Source organism: Notamacropus eugenii, chromosome X, assembly GCF_028372415.1.
Source record: "Notamacropus eugenii isolate mMacEug1 chromosome X, mMacEug1.pri_v2, whole genome shotgun sequence".
Taxonomy (NCBI): domain Eukaryota; kingdom Metazoa; phylum Chordata; class Mammalia; order Diprotodontia; family Macropodidae; genus Notamacropus; species Notamacropus eugenii.
Genome location: NC_092879.1, coordinates 60754844 through 60774949, shown reverse-complemented (window position 1 = coordinate 60774949; position 20106 = coordinate 60754844). Strand labels below are relative to the sequence as shown.

The following is a 20106-nucleotide window of genomic DNA, read 5'->3' as shown; positions in this document are numbered from 1 at the left end:
ACAGAGTAAAATAGAAATGTAAGACAATGTTCCCTGTCCTTGCAATTGAATTGGGGAGAAAAGAAAGATCCATGTCACCCAGCTCAAGAATAAGTTAGCAGTGATTGTCCTGCTGCACCTGTTTGATTCTGGCATGTCCTTCCAGCAGCCTCTGTTCATTTCCATTATCAGGATCAAGTGCAGGCAATTAGAGAACAAGACATTGTAGAAGAAGGCGTGCTAATCATGTTGTTTATAGTAAGTTCAAGATGTTCCAGGGAGGGAGGGAGGGAGAGAGACAGACAGACAGACAGACAGAGTGAGACACACACACACACACACACACACACACACACACACACACACAGAAACTGGGAGTCTGAGTCATCTGGGAAAGCTTCCTGGAGGTGCTACTGAAGTTGCCTTATATGTGAGGAAGGACATTGACATTTCCAGGACAAGCTGAGCAGGATGGTTGTGGGACTGGTGACCAAGCCATCTAAAGGTCTCTTGGCCAAACTGAGTGGGGTTTGGCCTGGAAAAAGGAAGATTGGGGTGGGGCTGAGGAGGGGGAGGGAAAAAGAAACAACATTCCCATGTAAGAGGAATTAGACGTGTTTGTCTTGGCCCCACTGTGCTCAGGATTTAGATGTTTTTCTGCCTTTCCCTACATATTATCCATTCTATCACTGGGTGCAAGGACCAACTTTGTAACAATGAGAGTTTCACCAAAGTGGAATGGATTTTGGAACAGAGTGGCTCCCCTCTTGCTCTAGGTCATCAAATAGACTGGAGGCATTGGAGAAGGAGTTCTTGGGTAGAGATGGCTGCAACTAGGAGGCTTCTGAGGTCCTTTTTCAACTGTGGGACTCAGTATCTCTTATAGGGTTAAACCAACGGAATAAAATTTGGTCAGAAGAGATTATTTGCAATGTGGTGGTTGGTTAGATGAAATAAAATCTCTCCTTTTGATATACTCAGGGCCCCCCAGAGAGAATTCAAACAACCTAATATTCAGCCGGGTAAAAATTTACTTGGTTGAGAATCAACAGTTAACACAGCCAAATACTGAATTGTTACCATATTTTGGGGGTTCAACCTGACTAGAAAATACATACAAGGAATCCTGAGCAACTGTAGAGGTCCTATTAGGGGCAACTTGGAAGATGTCAGCTTTCAAGTGACTATAGGTGGACTGTACCTTAAAAGGCATGTTTAAGGCTGATCCTTGTTGTTTGCTTGGCTTTGTCTTTAATGTGCTACCCACGAACACGTTGTGGCCAGATCAGCAGTAATTGCCCATATACTGTATCACCATCTGTCCTCTGGTTTTCAAATCCACTTACCTGATTGGATTAGAATGTTCTCCTGTTATACAGCTTCCGTTTTAAGTGACATCCATCCGAGTGTAACTGCGGCCTTTTTGGTTAATAATCATCGCCTTCTGTTCTCAGTGCTGGGTCTTTTACCAAGGCATTAGGAAAAGGTAACTTCTTCATTGGATAGTTCTTTGAGGCTGACTTGGATATAGGTAAATTTCAGTGATGGTCCTGTTGTCTGTCCAACTCCAGGCTTGTGGAGCGACAGCTCCTTGTAGACAGTGGAATAGACCAAGCTAATATTCCTGGCTAAGCTGTTGCCTCTCTGTACCTCCTAGCCAGGCTCTGATAGATCCCTCCAATCCAGTATGGCATACTCCTGAAATTCTCCTTAGGCTATAAGGGAGACTCTATGTTGGTGGTATAGAGATTAATATGGGTCAGCATATATGGATCACATACATACTTAGACTGTGAGAAATGGGCACTACATAAACACAGATAGCTATAACATACAGTGCTATGTAAATGCACCAGAGAGTCATAAAATGAGAGAAGTCTGTTACTGACCTGACAGGGACCAGCACAGGCTTCATGGAGAAGGTGACATTGGAGTTAGACTTTAAAAGGTATCTCACAATTTCATGATCAAATTAGGAAGGGGAAAGATTCTAGGCATATGAAATGGCTTTGGCCAAAGGCATGGAGTTCGGAAAGTACAGGGCATGTTAGGTCGATGGCAAGTAGTCCAGGTTTACTGGGAGGGTTGAGTTCATGGAGATAAGTAACATAAGCTCAGACTAGAAAGATTAGGTGATGCTATATCAGGGTGGGCTGGGAATTTCCCTGGGCTTAGCCTCATCATCCTTATCAAGAATGATCTTAACATCTGAGTGAAAATATACTGGGAACATTCGAAGATGTGTGTATGGAGCTTCAGAAGAAAAGTCAGACTTGACTGGGAATATGGATTTAGGAGACATCTGCATGGAAGTGACTGTCGAAATTATGGGCAGGGTGAGACATGAGTCACCAAGATAGTAGACATAGTACATCCCCAAAGTCTTAGTGCAGTTTGAAGCTATTAAAAACTTTTTGCTAAACTTAATTCCATTTAATACTTAAAAGACTTTTGGGATATCCTGTATAAAGAGCAACTGTGGGCCAAGGATAGAACCTTGGCGAGGGCTATCAAGGATTTGGGAAGCAGATGAGTGACCAACAAAAACGTTAGAAAACTACAGTGCCTGAGATGACTCTTACCTTCCCAGGGATTGGCTAAACATGGAGAATGAGTCAGTGATGGACTTAATTTACCATGGCTGCTATTTGGGAACATAGCATCAGGACAAAGTCTAGAAAAACTTCTGCTTTGTGTGTATCTTCTAGATTTCTCTGAATCTGTCACATGCATTATATCTTGTGGTACAGTCATCGTATTATGTTCATCCTTACATACTATAATTTGTTCATTCATGTGCTCCCTGGTGGGGAGCTATTTTGTTTCTAGGTCATTGCTGTCCCCAGAAGGACTACTGTAAATAATTTGCATGTGAATTTTCTTCTTCTTTCTTTGATCTCTTTGGGATGGGCCTAGGAGTGGTCTTGTGGGGTTCAAGAGTGACTTTTGGGGCCTCATTCAAAATTACTTTTCCCACTGACTGGCTGGACCAAGTCACAACTCCACAAAAATTCGCTTTCTTATTTAAGCCTTTTGGTCTTCTTTGTATATTGAAATGTTTGTGTTTGTTAATGATTAAGTTCATAATAATAAAGAGCATTTAACCAATTCAACTGGATTAATACAGAACTGTGGCTAAGAACTTTTGTGCTTGGGGCAAAGGGGGTAAGTGGGGTGGGGGAAGAAGAAGCATGTACCAGGACATCCTGAGGTTTCTGTTCTACTGAAGGACTAGGCACTGTTAGGGATGAATAAAGGTGGGAGGGGAAGGAAACACACCCTGGAATGGTGTTATGGGTACCCTATAAATGTTATTGTTCTGGGACAATGCCCCAATCGCCCCAACCCTAGTTAAAGCTCTGCATCCATATGCCTATATACCTCCTCATGTGAATCCTGATAGATTTGTCCAAGTTACGAATCTTAATGTGGTTTTGAGATAAAAGGACTCAGTAAAATGTGATTTCATGACGATTTTGGTCTTTAGTATTAGGAATTTAACAAAGCTTCCTTTTGGTTAATAATCTTTTTCTTCCTTCTTTTCCTTCAGTACACGATTTGGAATTTTCTTCCAAAGAATCTTTTTGAACAGTTTCGAAGAATTGCAAACTTTTATTTCCTGATCATTTTCCTCGTCCAGGTAAGGCCCAGATAAGTATAAATCCCAATTTAAAGTCATGGCTACTTCAAGTAATGCATTATTCTTTCCATGATTGGTAATTAAAAGCTTTTATTTAGTTTTATTTAAAAATGAAGCTTGGTAAAGGAGGATTTTGGACTTGTTGCTGATATGCATAATGTTTGTAAGAGGAAGTAGACATTTGTGGTCATTTACGTATTTCTCTCATATAAGATCATAGTCTTAGAGCTGAAAGGATCTTAGAGATCATTAAGTTCAAACTCATCACTTTGCAGATGAGGAAACTGAGGCATACAGAGGTTAAGTGACTTTTCCAAGGTCATATAGCTAGTAAGTGTCTGGGGTCTAATTTGAACACAGGCCTTTCTGACTCCAGGCCCAGTGCTCTATCCGCTGTACCACCTAACTGCCTTATAGAGATATTCGTATCTTCTTATATCTTAGTAGTTTTTTATAAAAGGCTTAACAAAGGGTAGAATTTCACAACTGTGTCCATTAGGGAATTGACATTGGTTCACATAGTTATTTTGACCTTTCTTTACCCCCATCCATGCTTATAGTTTGGCCTATTGTCCTCAATTATAGATATTGAGGTCTTCTTCAATTATTAAAGTCATTGGTTAGATGTAATATGTCATCTTAGAATGTGCCTGGTCTGCTTCAGAATAAATCCTCCCAGATTTGAAAGCTAGAGTACACAAGAGCCACATGTTTGAAATTTTTTTCCATACACGAAGACCCCTAATAAGACCACTGTGGCCAGTGGAATGGCCAGAAACATGTGTGTGTGTGTGTGTGTATATCCACGTTTATGTAACTCTTGAGATTTCTCTGATCAGTCATGATTTGTTAAAGTCTAAAACAGTGAACATTATTAGAGCTCTCTTAATCCAGTCATGGACCCTAAAGGCCATATTAAGACTCCTTTCCTTGTATCCAACCAAAGGAACTATGTTTTAAAGAAAGTCTGAATATTCTGTCCACTGTAGTGAGTCCTTTTATTTGCTGAAATTGTGGCCTTTTCAGATCCCATCAGGGGGATATACATTTACTTTGGGCAAGTGGGTTGAGATGCTCATTTTTCATTGTCTCTGGACTTTCTTGAGTGGTTAAGAGCCAAGGTTTCATCAGTGAGCATCTAAGGTAACACATGCTCAGGAAGCAGCTGGTGACACTATCTCCTACCCTCAAGTTGTGGGGTAACTGCAGGGAAATGCTTGGTTTTGTGGAGAGAGGATACCTAGGGTTTCATCACATGGGATAAGTGAAAAGTCACAAGCATGGAGGAAAATCAGAGAAAGGGAAAAATAACACCCACTGAAAAAATTTTCTTATTTCTTTGTTTTCCTCCTTGGTTCAGGTGTGTATGTGTGTGTGTGTGTGTGTGTGTGTGTGTGTGTGTGTGTGTGTGTGTGTGTGTGTGTGTGTGTGTGTGTATACATGTATAGCCAGCCTCAGAGTCAAGAAGACTGGTTCAAATCTCACCTCTGATACTGACTGTCACCATCGGCAATTCACTTGACTTTTCAGAGTTCTAGGTTAGCAAGTATAGAGAAGATGCCAACCTGCATTTGTGGAGGGAGCTTTCCTCATCTGGGAGTTCTGTACATCAGTGAAATCATGGGTCTGGGCTAATATCTGTATGTCTACACCCACCTTTTCTTTTTCTTCATCTGCTTCTAATTTTTTTTGTGTCTCCAACCCAGTGCACCTGGCATACAGCAGGAGCTTCATAAATAAATGCTCATTGAATTGGAGAAGTGCTTTGGCATGAGGGTAGAGAATATCAGTGACAAATATAAAATATTACCATCAGGAAGGCCAAAATGCCATCTGGGGAATTTTAACATTTGAGGAGACCTTCAAATGGCTCTTTAGGCACTTAACACCCTCGATAGTTGTTAGCAGAGTGAAACATACTGACTCTAGTTTCCTGGTGATTTTGGAGAAAAGTCAAGCAAAACCACCTATACATGCATGCTCACAGACATGGACATGCATTTTAAAAATGTGAGATTCTTGTTAGTATTTCTGAGACAGAAGGGATGTAGGATGCCCCCCAGGGAGTCCACATATACCTGAACCTGGGGAATTGTCAACTGGAAAGCCAACCTTCAGGCAGCATTCCCTCCCCTTCCCCATCTGGGAGAGAAAGTCTGCAAATTTGGCCTGGTTGCTCCAGGTTCCAAGAATTCCTTGCTCTGGAGGGTTCTTAAAGGAACCTGCTTTTGACTGGACAGAAATAGCAAGGGGCAGGGGAGTCTTATCCTTGGATCTTGTTAGTGATCTTACACTGGGCTATCCATCTTTCTAGGACTCAGTTTCCTTTCAAATCACATAAAGTGTTTGGAGTCTTAAGGCCTCTGAAGGACTTGTCACTTTTTGTCCTTAGATACTTGTGGGTGCACATACAATGTTCATTAGATACTCTAGGCCTCAGTTTCAGGGAGAGTCCATGAAGGGGTCTCCATTGAAAATACTTTTCATTTCAATGCCCAAGCTCCAATTAATGGCTGGCTTAGAGTGATTATCAATAGTAACACTTTCTCCTTCCCTCCCAGTATGATTTAGTTATTTTTTTCTTTTACTCATTAAAAGGGCCATTCCCTGACTACTTCTTAAAGAGGTCTATTCACTCAATGGGTATTATCTCCATCTAAGTCAAGTTGAAAAGGCCAAGGTCCCCCATTGCATCCTGGCCTGTCTCCAGTCATCCTGATGAATATCTGGTCACTGGATCTATATGGCTCAGGAGAGGAAAGTGAGACTGGTGACCTTGCACAGCCCTCCCTCAACCAAAACAAAGTCACGTGCAAGTCATGTCATCATTTGTCTTATGTCATAGTCTTCTTTGAAAGCAAAGGATGAACACAACATGTAAATTCTTGACTATTGATAATCACTCTAAGCCAGCCATTAAGTGGAGCTTGGGCATTGAAAATAAAAAGCATTTTCACTACAGGCCCCTCCATGGACACTGCCTGAAACTGAGGCCTAGGGCTTCTAATGAACATTGTATGTGCACCCACAAGTGTCCAAGGACAAAATCTGACAAGTCCTTCAGAGGCCTTAAGAGTCCAAACACTTTATGTGATTCAAAAGGAAACTGAGTCCTAGAAAGATGGATAGCCCAGTGTAAGACCACTAATAATATCTGAGCATTAAAAATGTCAAGGATATCAAGAGCTTTTGAGCCAGACCCCCTGTGTGACCTTAGGAGAAACAGAGGTCTAGGGAGCTTCAGGGACATGTATGTGATCGAGGACAATTTCCTAGACCTAGAAGTAAGAAGGCCTTAAGACCATTTGGACTACAAAACCCTCCCAGGTATCTTCTGAAACTGAGTCCTAGTGAGCCAAATGACCATTGTATGATCAGTCAGAAGGATCCAAGGAATAAACATTACTAGTCCTTCAGAGGCCTTAGGGACCAAGCACTTCATGTGACTCTAAAGGAAACTGAGTCCTAGAGAGCTGGATAGACAAGCTCCTCGGATGAAAAATACCAAGGCATTCAATGGCTTTAGAGACAGATCTCCTTACTGTGACTCTGGGCAGTGGGAGGAGAACATGAGGACAAGGAAGCTTGAGGGACCTGAATGTGATCACCTACTGGTTCCTAGGCCTAGAGGAAAGAGGACCATAAGGACATTTACACTAGAGTCCCCTCCATGGACTTTCCCTGAAACTGAGGCCTAGAGAGCAGAATGACCATTCTATGTGCACCCACAAGTGTCCAAGGACAAAAAGTGGCAAGTCCTTCAGAGGCCTCAGAATCCAAACCTTTTATGTTACTCTAAAGAAAACTGAGTTTTGGACAGCTGGATTGATCAGTTCAAGATCCCTTAGAGGGTCCTAGGATGAAAAATGTCAAGACTTTCAAAGGCTTTCAAGTCAGACTCCCTGCTGTGACGTTAGGAGAAACAGGCCTAGGGAGCTTTAGGGGTCTGTATGTGATCATGCACAATTTCCTAGTCCTATAGGTAAGAAGACTTTAAGCACATTTACACTACAACCCCCTCCCAGGTATCTCCCTGAAAATGAGACCTAGTGAGCCAAGTGACCATTACAAGATCAGCCGGACAGGTCCAAAGAATAAACGTGACTAGTCATTGTAGGGGGAATCCTTGTTCAGACATGCTTTGGACTAGAGTCCCTTTCAACTCTGGGTTTCTCTGATTCATAAGACCCTCAATCAAGAGCTGGAAGATACCTCAGAGGCAGGTAGTCCAACCTCCTCACTTTACAGAGAAGGAAGCTGAGGCTCAGGGAGATGCTAAACTCATACAGCTAACATATGACCTACTTGTAATTTGTTCCCAGGTCTTCCTGGGTCTAAGTCCAATACTTTATCCACCATTCCATATTCTGTGAAAGAAATTGATCTCTTTCCATTTGAGGTAACTTTTTTACACCTTGTCCCCAAATAAAAGTTGGAGGGCTTCCTGGCAAACACAAAATGACCTAATTGGAGCCCAGTATTCTGTTACCCTAGGAAACATAGACACTTTGCAGCCTTTTATCCATTGCTGAGGTCCCACAAAGTAAAACGGCCATCTTCCAGTGATTTCCCAAGCATGAATAATCTTCAGGAGGGTGGGAAGCAGGTCTCATTATCCTTGAAGCCAGTGGGTGGCTCGGTATCCTGCCCACAGCCTTCTGATGCATGAGGAGCGGCCTACTATAATCCTGAAGCAGAAGCCTAATGACTGTGCTGGGGTTGAGATTGCTATCCCGCCACTTGATTTGACTCTGTTAGAGCTACTGGCTTTGGTTTGAATGAAAACTGATCTCCACCTCAGTCCTTGAAAATTAACTGGGCTTGGTCTACATGTTTCTGATCGGGATATAAGCTGTGGTGGCCACACATATAAATTAGGACTATAGGATTGTAGGTTCAGAGTGGGAAGGGACCTCAGAAGCTATATAATCCAATCCCCCCTCATTTTACAGAAGTGGAAGCTGAGGCCTAGGAAGAGAAAATGGAGTGTTATATCCCCCAATTGGCATGTGAAATCTTTTAGGCCAAGGACTGTGTGTTTTTGCCTTTCTTTGTGTCTCCAACACAAAGCCCAGAGTTTGGCCCATAGTAGGTGCTTAATAAATGCTTGTTGACTGACTGCAGTTTACTTAACCATACTCATTTCAATTAATTATAGTTTGTTTCTGTTTTATTCTAAACTGGATTTCTCTCTGTGCTTAGGTCACGGTAGATACACCAACCAGCCCAGTGACCAGTGGACTCCCACTTTTCTTCGTGATAACTGTTACTGCCATTAAACAGGTAACCCAACACTTCTTCATATAGATTACGTGTGCCACACCTCATGTGTCCCTCCATGAGGGGAGGCCCATATTGAAGGTTTGCCTTGCATGTTAGATTCCTTATAGCTGACTTGCCTCCCAGTCACAGCCCAGAGTTCTCTGATCCTCTCCTGTCATTTCCAATATCGCCCTATTGAATATGAACCCCAGCTCCAGAATGGTCTTGCATTGGGTGCTAATTATCTTCCTTCTTGTTCCTGCCTTCCTTTAATTTTTGTTTTATCTGAATCTGTGATTACTTCAGGGTAGGGAATTCCTAGTGTGAAAACTCCTTTCACCAATGCAATTTGACCACCCTGGCATGCCATCTGTAAACTTAGAACACTAGAGATGTTAAGGGTCTTTTTCAGGGTTACATGGACAGGATGTATCAGATTTAAGACTTGAACTTGAGTCTTCCTTACTCCAAACCTGGCCCCGTATTCCCTATTCCACCCTGCTTCCTTTTTTGCAAATGAAGAACAACTATTCGGTTGTATCCCTTTCTGTCATCTTTAGCTGGGAATGAAGATTAAATAAGCATGGGTCTTTCTGTAGCTAGGCCTAGAAAGGCAGTGTGATATATTGCATAGTATTCTGAACTTGGGAGTCTGAAGAAGCCTGGGTTCAAATCCTACCTCAGATACTCAGTAGTCATGTGACTGTGCACAAATCAATTCTCACCATTTTTGGTTTCCTCATCTGTAAAATGAGGATCATAATGCCAGTAGGACTTGTCTAAAGTAGAGGTGTGGTCAAGCAGAACCAAAGACCAACCTAGGAATCCCAAAGGCTGGAGTTCAAGTCAAGTGGTTGTGTGAACTTGACCAAGTCACTAATCTCTCAGTACCTCAGGCAACTCTCTAAGACTCCAAATTTTAGATGATATTTCTTATCTGCATTGCTTGTAGATAGTAGTTTCTACACTGGGAATTAAAACATAATGAAATCACAGGTATGGGGGGAAAAGCCAAACATGTTTTAAAAATTTACTTCCAGGGCTGTTGTGAGAATTTATGTCATAGTGGACACACAGCACATTATCAACATGATACATGTCAGTTATTACTCAGAATATTCCATGAGATTTGCTACATCCCCAATGTAAGCATTCCTTCCAATGATTGCCATCAGTCCATGGTTACTTATCCTGAACGACTCCCATCTGTGTCCTCCCCTAGTTTCCCCTGGGGTCCAGCCAATGTCAGCTGTTATTTGTATCCTTCATGGAGAACTGGCCACAGTCAGTGGTGGTGATATCTGGCCTTCGAACTCTCCTCTCAGGGAGGGGAACCTCCATTGCCTCTGGGAGTGACTTTTGCAAACTGAATGTTGACTTGGGGGGATTGGGAGAATGAGTGGACTTGAAATTCTTCAAATATACCTTGACAGTTTCGGGTCCTCGGCTTATTAAAAAATATACTGTTTGACAGTGATTTATCGAGACACTTAAAAAAGAGACCCAAGGAAGGCAACTATTCTGAGCTCTGTTAACCAGCACAGAGCAGCCCAGATCCCTCCTTTTTCTCTTGGGGTTCTCTGCCCTCCTCTTGCCTATCAAGTATGGCAGGAATATTTTATGAAGTCTTTGGCTGCTAAATAAAGACCTTAAGAATGGTTTTCCCTCAGCCCTGCCCTGTCTACCCCTTCCTCCTCTGCCGCCTGGGACTGCAAAGATTTTTTTATTCATATTTAATGACAGTTTATTTATCAAAGATTTTTCTTAAACATCACTGAATTATTTCCAAGAATAGCCGTGTATAGCTTTCAAAAGCCGTTCCCGATTTATCTTCCCTCAATTAATATTCATCCCCTAGTCAGTTCATGGCCATCTCTAGTTGTACCCTCTGGAGCCCTTGTCTGGAATTGCCAAATGGAAGAGAAAGAGATTAAATACAACCTACAGGGAAAAAAAAGGGGTTGGTTGGGAGGAAGAGAAAGAAATGCTTAGGAACTTTTATTTTTTAATAAGTTTTATTCTAAGTCTTTTTAAAAATCACATTCATTTCTTGATCTATTCTTTCTTGCCATCTCCTTTTCCTTCACTCTTTTATAACAAAAAAAGCATTTAAGAAACCAAAAAACCCCCAATACAGTGACGACATATGTAATGTAGTGGCCATGTATGTAACATACTACCTCCATGTTCGTATGGGCCATTATCTGGGCTAGCATGGGTTTCTCAGATATACGAGTTCACCTTCCTTATTACTTTTTTCAGGTAACTGCCTTTGAAAGTGAGCAGGGATCATTGCAGTAAAAAGCCACTTTCTGCCAAATGAGACAAGAGATCATGCCTTTGTGGTCCCCAGTGGCAGGAGCAGCTCTGAACTAACTTCCTTCCTTCCTTCCTTCCTTCCTTCCTTCCTTCCTTCCTTCCTTCCTTCCTTCCTTCCTTCCTTCCTTCCCAGATAAAAGGCAAAAAGTGAAAGCAAACACTCTTCTGGTTACTCTTAGTTTGTGAAAATGAGTGAAGGCACTTAACCTGAGTCTCAGTTTCCTTGTCTGAGGTCCCTTCTGGCTATAGCTTTGAGATCCTATGACCAGCTGGTCCCTTCAACTCTAAATCTGTAGTCTTATGATTATAGAATCTGTCCTGGGGGAATGAAAAGGGCCCAAAGCACATTTTACAGGCCAAGCCTGTTATGGTGAAAGGATGACAAGATTTGGAGTAAGGGGGGATGGATCTAAACTCTCCCCCACACCCCATTTTGCAATTGACTAAAGTCAGGAAATTTCCTCTTCCTGAGTTCAAAACTGACCTCAGACACTTGCTAGCTGTGTGACCCTGGGCAAGTCACTTCACTCTGTTATCTATAAAATGAGCTGGAGAAGGAAATGGCAAATTACTCCAGTATCTTTGCCAAAAAAAACAAAACAAAACAAAACAAAACTCCAAATGGGTTCATGAAGAGTCAGACATGACTGAAAAATGACTGAACAGCAACAGCACTGGAATCCTAGGCACATTTTTCCCCTCTCATTCCTTATTTACCCCATCTAGAAAATGGGGATAATAACATTTGTGTTACAAATGGCACTGAATTATTATTTATCTCAAGCAAAGTAATGTTTCTAAAATGTCTTGTTTAGTATGAGTCAGTAGGTCAAGGTTTTATGATTTTAGCCTCTGAGTTGGCAGCTCATACCACCGATTCAGGTGGTCCCTCCTCTTTAACTTAGCACATAATTCAGTGTTGCCAGAAGCTTAGAGAATTCAGGTCACTTGCTCATGGTCACACAGGTGGTTAGTGCCCTAAGTGGGATTCGAACTCAGGTCTTCCTGCCTCCAAGTCTGGTATGCTCTTCATTGTGTCCTGCTATGCATGTGCTCTTTTGTGTTTCACGGGGTTTTTTTCCTCCACAGACAGTTTCATAAATCAAGCCAGCACAGTCACTTGTCATTTTTGATAGCTACATCACATTCTACCGCACGTTTCCTTATATGCTTGAGTTTCCAATGCATTTCCACTTATCTTGGTAAGACAGACCATTTAAAAACAATTAAGCTATTTCCATCAGGGCCAACCTGATTGTGCCTCTGCTTTGTGTTATCTGATGTCTTGGATCTTTGGAATGTTCCCTGGATGACAAGATTCCCCGGGAGGGTGATGTCTAAGGTGTGACTGGAGAGCTTGATGATTCATTTTGCAAGGGACTGGCTGAATTTGCTAATGTCTTTACTTCATTCGCTGAGACTGATTGGCGAGTTGGGTTTTTTGCATCTAGGGATATGAAGACTGGCTTAGACACCGAGCTGACAAAGAAGTAAATAAAAGCATTGTCTACGTTATTGAAAAAGCAAAACGAGTGAAGAAAGAGAGTGAAGCCATCAAGGTAACTTTTCCATTTTCATTCATTGATTTCCTTATTTTTAAAGATTTCTTGATGTCTTTAAAAAGAAAACACACATCACAGACATTTCCAGATACACTCTGCTCTCCCCCTCCCCTCCAGCGCAGTGACCCTTCTCTTAAAATCCACACAGTTCCTGCCTCTGCCAGGGAATGCCAGTATCCTTACCTATAGTTGCCACAAAAGGACTCTACTTATCCTACTTTATCCTACTTGTCTCTGGAACCTCATGAGGTTGGTCACCATAATTATATAGTGGTGAGGTTTTTTTTGTTTTTTTTGTTTTCAGAAAGGAATATATTTGTTTACTGTGAAGGCTTAAAACTCAAATACTAATAGAAATCACTTTCCTTCTCCCCACCTATCAAGAGAGGGAGGAAACATGACAGGAAGAGGAAAAAAAAGAAAAATAAATGTTGATGAGAGAAGTGTCTAAAGCTGAATTTGAACTCAGGTGCTCCTGACTCCAGTAATTTACTAGTAAATGTTTCCCAACCAGTTCTGATACACTTTTCAGTTTAATTTGCATTCTTAACATTTTCTCCACCATTTTCTTAAATCTAAACTGGCAACAAAATAATCAGACCCTGAATTTGTAGCATTTGCCAATTTCTAAAGCAGAAGTGCTCATACTGAAAACTTAACACTCAGCTCTCATAAACCTGTTTTAACTGACTTCAGCACACTTATGGGTATAAGTATCATTTGGGCCTGGTTTGGGGATGCTCAGAGATGTCCTAAGATGAATTAGAGCTCATGGGAGATTCCTTCCACATACTCCCAACTCCTGCTGAATTTATGATTGGTATATGAGGACTCCAGTATTTATGGGCTAGGTTATAGTGGACCTCTGAAATAAACCTAAAGATGAAGGCAATACAGGGAGCCATGGGAAGGAGTTACCTGAGAACAGAGATTTTACCCTTTTTAAAACATTTAAAAAATTAATATTTTAGTGAAGGCCCTTTTTATCCATTACTGTCATATTCCAATGATTTTCCCCACCCTCTGCTATAAAACCTCATCCTATTAACAAAGAATTGTGCACCTCTTATCCTTGGAATGAAAGAAATCAGCGCATTGGCCATGTAGGTCGCTGTAATGATAAGGCTTTAGAGCTGTGCTTTTTCTTTTTTTCCATTATTGTGGCCACCATCGAAATTATTCCCCTGGTTCTGCTTACCTCACTTGGCACAAGTCATTAGAAGGCTTCCTAAGTTTCTCTGAATACTTCATTTTCAGATTCTGATTTCTATCTCATCCTTTTCTTCCCTTCCCCCATCCCTCCCTTCCATGTAATTTCTTAAATTGGCAGTCTAAAGTATAAGGTACAGTAGGGGAGTCAGAGGACCTGGGTTCAAATGCCACTTCTGATGCTTCTTGTATGACCTTGAGTAAATCACTTGACTTCTCTGGGTCTCAATTTCCCCACTTGCAAAATGAGGGGGTTGGATTAGGTGACTTAAAAGGTCCCTTGTAGTCTTAGAGCTATGATACAGTGTATGATCTTGAGTAAGTCATTTCAGTTCCCTGGACCTCAGTTTCCTCCTCTGTAAAATGAGCAGCTTGGACTACTTCAGAGGTCCCTTCTGGGTCTAGATCTAGGATCCTATGATCCCTAAAGGCAGCACCCACCACAGATAGACTGCTGATTTTAGTCAGGTCCTTATGCATCTTCCTCACCTACCTCTTCCTCATCTTCTGCTCTGCCTTTTCATCCACCTTAGGCTGCTGTCCATAGTGTTCAAAGCCTGAGATCCCATGATTTCATCACGTGTGCCCTTGCTTCATCTACCCCTTCTCTCCATACCCCCATTCTGACTCAGTCTGTTCACTGAGGCTAATCTCAGCTAAGTATTGATTGGATAAAAACAAATTGAGGTGAGAGCAAACCTTAACCCTCTCAGGGAAAGTAGCTGCTTCTTCAGAGACAAACTTGGCAACAGAGTCCCTATATTCTCAAAGTGGAGTCTGGGAACCCCTTTCATATAGTCTGTGAAGTCGAAACTCTTTTATTATTTTAATTTCTAATATAGTAAATATTTTAAAAATTTCTAATACAGTAAATACTGCTAGATATAACACATAAACAAAAGATATTTGGGGGTGCTCTTAATAATTAAGAGTATAAAGGAGTCCTCAGACCAAAAAGATTGAGAACTGCTATTTTGTATCCAATTCTCTCATTTGATAGATAAGAATAGGGGCATCTAGGTGGCGCTGCAGTGGATAGAGTGCCAGGCATGGTGTCAGGAAGACTCATGTTTGTGAGTTCAAATCTGGCCTCAAACACCTACTAGCTGTGTGACCCTGGGCAAGTCACTTAACCCTGTTGACCTCAGTTTTCTCATCTGTAAAATGAGCTGGAGAAAGAAATGGTAAACCACTCCAATATCTTTGCCAAGAAAACCCCAAATGGAATCATGAAGAGTTGGACATGACTGAACAATAATATAGATAGGAAGGCTGAGGCCTTAATCATAGGTTCATACTATCCTAGATTTTAACCTCAGAGGTTAGAGGAGGCAAGTTACTTGATAAAGGTGATAAAAGGACCTGGCAGAAGCAGAACTAGAACCCAAGTCTCCTGCCTCCCAGCTCACTGGCCTGTTCTGTCAGGTGGTTGATGGAACGTGGGGAGAGCTGTTTTTGAACAGAGGATGACCTATCTCTTTGGTCCCACGTGATATCGCTTGCTCTCTGTACCTAGGCAGAAAAAAATCTTTGGAGTCAAGAGTTGTATGAAGCCGTACCTTCAAACAAACCCTTTTTACCTTTGCAAGTATACCTATAGCATACTGGGCCTTCATCCAAACCAAATCATCATTGAGTGAGAGAAGGCAGTTGGGCACAATGCCTGTTCAAAGCCAAGAATAACAAATCAGGGAATGATAGGAAATGTTCTTCTGCCAGTAGAATGCTAGGTACAAAGTTAGACCCTTTGGAATCAAGGAGTCAGTAACATTTCCTGGGCATCTTACATATAAGGCTCGGGGTATGGAGTGAACAGAAGCTTGAAAGAGGGAGAGGATATGTCATAAATGAGGTTCAAAGAGTAGCCAGTTGGGCTAGAAAATAGAATGTGATTAGACTAGAAATTCTAAGCCTTTTTGGTGTCCTGGATCCGTTGGGCAATCTGGTGAAATCTGTGAACCTCTTCTCCAAATCACGTGTCTAATAGCATCAAGTAAAATAAACAGTATTACAAAGGAAACCAATTTTATTGGAATGCAGTTCTCAAAAGATGTTTTAAAAATCTCATGGGCCTCAGGTCAGAAACCCTTGTATTAGGTCCAAGCATGGTTTCTTCAAAGCCCCGTTGCTTCTTACTGAATTTTTAGCTCACTTTGTATTCAATTTAGCTGATTAAGGGCTTCCTCTGTGCTAGACCTGGTGCTGGGTACTGGGAGAGACAAAGATTAAAAGGAGACAACAACCCTTGCCCTCAAGATATTTCCATTCTATTGAGAGATGCAACATGTACACAGATTGGTTCCATACAGTGTCATTTGAGGTGGAAGTGAGTGCTGACATCTTGGGGGAGTTAAGGAAGGCTTCCTGTAAGACATGGCATCTGAGCTGTACCTTCAAGGAAGCCAAGGGTACTAAGAGGAAGAGGCAAGGAAGATGAAAATGGAGGGAATAGTCATAGTCTTCTAGCAGCTTACATATGGATGATTTTGCAGGTAAATACCCCATTTGTCACTTTATCAAAAGCTGTAATGAAGGCTATGGTTTTTATGTTTTCCTTTGAAATTGAACTAGAGTAGGAATAATTTAAACGGTGCTTTATATAATCGAAATTTAAAAAAAAAATCTGTCATTGAATTTACCATCAGTGTTAAGAGGTGTAATACATTGCAAGTTGGTGATAAAGCAGTTCCAGGCTCTCTGAATACTTTTCCATAGAAGGTCTGTAGTAGATTCTGTCCCATCTAAGGTTTCTTCCCTTCCTTATGGGAGCTTGTGTGTTGCTAGATGAAGGAATCATTTATTGTGGTTAAAAATAAATGTTTTACTGATGTTTTAAAAAAAATCATTGTAGTTACTTTCAAGTGGCTGGAACCTATTCCCCACCCTCCACCCCAAATGCAAAATATACCCACCATTGACTTTGATGTGTGCCACCTCTCCCCTGAGAGGAGAGAAGCACACTTCACTATCTGTCCTCTGTAGTTATGAGAATGAATTGATTCTCAGGATGCTGACTGACTGTATGACAAGTGGTCCATAGGTGAAATTTTACATTCATGTATAATCTTGAGAGTGGCAAAGGGAATGTATGTGGATTATAGTTTCTTTCTGGTCATGGATTGTCTTGTTTTGTCCTTGTATCCCAAAGGTCTAGCAAAGGGACTTGCACACAGCAGGTACATGATGAATACCTACTGAATCAGGCAGACTTGACCATAAATTACTCTCAGGCAGCAAAGAAAGAGCCAGAACAATTATAACACCTAGGCCAATGTGTCTTTCCTGATTTGTCACAGACCTTTCTGTAAACACATTTATGAATAAAGGCATTTGAACATATCTGGAAGAGATCATTGTCAATCAGGACAGAGAAGAAATGAGAAATGTGATCTCTATGTAACTGATGGAGGTCTAAGGTCAGCCTGGGCAGTCTATGAGTCTCTTTTTTTCTTTTCTATCCTTATGACCTTCAAGGAGGAGTCTTGTCATCCACACAGTACAATTTCCCCACCTTGCCATGATGTGGGACTGATGAGTCTCTTGGTTCCAAAAGGGAGGTATTTGGGGCTAATCTACTGTGCACATAGAATTCTCTCTTCCTCCAGTGGGAATTCCACCTAGAATGCCTTGAAAGAGGTGAAGCTTATTTATCATTCTTTTCCTTTCCAGGTTGGTGATATTGTCGAGGTGCATGCGGATGAGACATTTCCTTGTGATATTATCCTCCTGTCATCAGTCAATGATGATGGGACCTGTTATGTTACAACAGCCAGTCTTGATGGGGAATCCAACTGCAAGGTAATGTAGCAAAAGGACCAGGATTCTTCACTTTCAGCTCAGGGTAATTAATCTTTCAGAGGGAATTTGTGTTTTTCTGCTGCCTTGGTAGGTCTTGTTGGAAAGTGGTTTTGATGCAGTTATCCTTGGCGGTTATTTACCCCCAGTTTCATCTGCACAACTGTGCTCAGCTTGGGTAGTGTGAGTAGAATTCCAAAAGGCAAAAACAAAACAGTCTTTGCTCTCAAATAAATTCCTTTCTACTGGGAGGGATACCCCGTGGTCTTAGATAAATAAGGTGGGAGAGAGGACACTGACATCTGGGAGTGGGGAGAATTGGGGAAGGCTTCCCAGAAGATCATAGCTTTAAAGCCAAAAGGGAGTATAGAAGCTGAGGCCAATCTTTTCATTTTACAGATGAGGAAACTGAGGCACAGAGCATCAAAGTTACCTGCCCTAGGTTACACAGCTAGAAAATGTCTAAGGTTAGATATGAACTTAGGTGTTCTTGATTCCAAGTCTAGTGCCCTATTTACCATCCCACAGCTGAGTGGCCTCCAAGGTGAGCCTTGAAGGAAGACAAAGATTCTGAGAGGCGGGGGTGAGGAAACAATGAATCCCAGGCATGGAGTATGACCTGTGGGAACTCAGGAAGCTGAGTGATGGAAGGTCAAATTCAGGTTGGAACACAGAGTTTGTAAAGGGAAGTAGTGTTACATGGTGTCAAACTTGGAAGGCCTTGAAGGGTTGATTCTAGAGGTAGTAGAGAACTCTTGATATTTTTTGGCAGGAGCATAATATAGGTAGACCTTTACCTCGAAATTGTTATTTTGGCAACTGTATAGAGGCATGACTGCAGAGGGGAGACAGTTGAGAAAAAGAGACCAAGTAAGAGGCTAGTCTGTTAGTCCAAGTGAGGAGTGATAGGGCTCTCGAACCAAGTTGACAGTCACGTTACAAAAAAGTCGGGGAACAGGACAGGTGTACAAGGCATTTCGGAAATGTTTGTTGGATAGACTTGGCAACCGTTTAACTCCAGACGGGTGAGACCGGTTATAAATCTCTCAAAGTGGGGCGGAGGCTGGTTAAAAAACAAACAACCACAAGTCTATAAAACAAACCACAATGACATTTTTATGACCTTCTATTATTTATTAGGGACTGTTCATGTAATTGGTGAAAACTTGGTAATGAGCACTTTCCAAGTTGGTAAAGTTGAGGCACAATTTCATGGAGCTGAACTTGCTGGCTTCTGCCTGATGTTGACATTGAGTCTTTTCCAAGTGAGGAATACTCTCTTGGCAGAATAGCTTTTTTCCCAGGGTGCAAGTAATATGATTTGAAGGAATTTGATCACCCCTTTCAGTCCCTTAGGGCACAATTTCATAAATTATTGTTGGGAAGAATTATGAAAGTGTGCAAATATATTTACTTAAGCCTGTGAATAAGGTACTTACCTGGTTGGCTCTGGCAATGCCAGCTTCAGCCTGTCTCCACTGGTTCTATATGGTATAATAACCCTTCAGTGCCATGGAGAAGAGAGGACTTTTTCTGTATTGAGCCTTTGGGGAAGAAAGAGGAGACATCCAGCCTCTGACCCAAGTGATGCTACCATGCCCTAGAGCCTGGGAATTGGAGGCTTAGCTGTCAGTTAAGCTGTAGATTCAGCTGAATTCAGTAAGCTTTCATTAGATGCTTTCTGTGTGCCAAGTGCTTATTCTGCCTTTAAAGAGAATGACATTTAATTGTATTCACTATCATAGAATGATAGCTGTGGAGATAGATGGAAACTCAAAGGCAACCACTTCATTTTACAGATAAGGAAACTGAGGTCTAGAGAGGGCAAGTGATTTAGCCAAGGTCATGGGATCATAGGATCAGTGCTAGATAGGACCTTTGAGGCAATCTAGTCCAACCCTCTCATTTTTCACAGGAGGAAACTGAGGCACAGAGAAGTGATGTAACTTGCCCAGGGTCATAGAGAAACAGGGAGAGATGGATGTGAGCATTCAAACATGAAATTTCCTCTTCCCTTCTCTTGATTAAAAAATGGACAGAGCTGAGCTTGGATCCTGAAATTATTTTTGAGTCTCTTTGTCTGGAATGGAAACCTTTTAAATGACTTCTCTCTGAAGGAGCTAAAAGGAAGAGGTGGGGGGTGGGGGTTCAATTTCTGGAGCTAGGCTGCTAAGCATGACTCAGACATTTCCTTAATATTCCACTTAGAAAATGATACCAACCTTCATCCAGGATGAGTCTTTTGTATTTGCATTAGGCCTTGGTTGGGGGTGTGTTGGCAGGGGGGGTGCCTTTATAAGATGTCTCAACTGGCGCCATGCTTTTCATGTGAAATTAATC

At 41.7% G+C, this 20106-nt stretch overlaps 1 protein-coding gene across 6 annotated transcripts in view; it reads left to right on the top strand.

Moving 5' to 3' along the window:
* ATP11C (ATPase phospholipid transporting 11C) overlaps positions 1–20106 on the top strand; it is a 214468-nt gene that overhangs the window by 98801 nt on the left and 95561 nt on the right. For all 6 annotated transcript variants that reach the window (XR_011971071.1, XM_072626289.1, XM_072626290.1 and 3 more), the window contains exons 3-6: positions 3530–3619; positions 8822–8902; positions 12652–12759; positions 17641–17769. Coding sequence is in view for 5 of the 6 variants with exons in the window: in XM_072626289.1 (XP_072482390.1) it covers positions 3530–3619; positions 8822–8902; positions 12652–12759; positions 17641–17769 (408 nt within the window). In the remaining variant the exon portion in view is untranslated. The remainder of the gene's footprint in view (positions 1–3529; positions 3620–8821; positions 8903–12651; positions 12760–17640; positions 17770–20106) is intronic.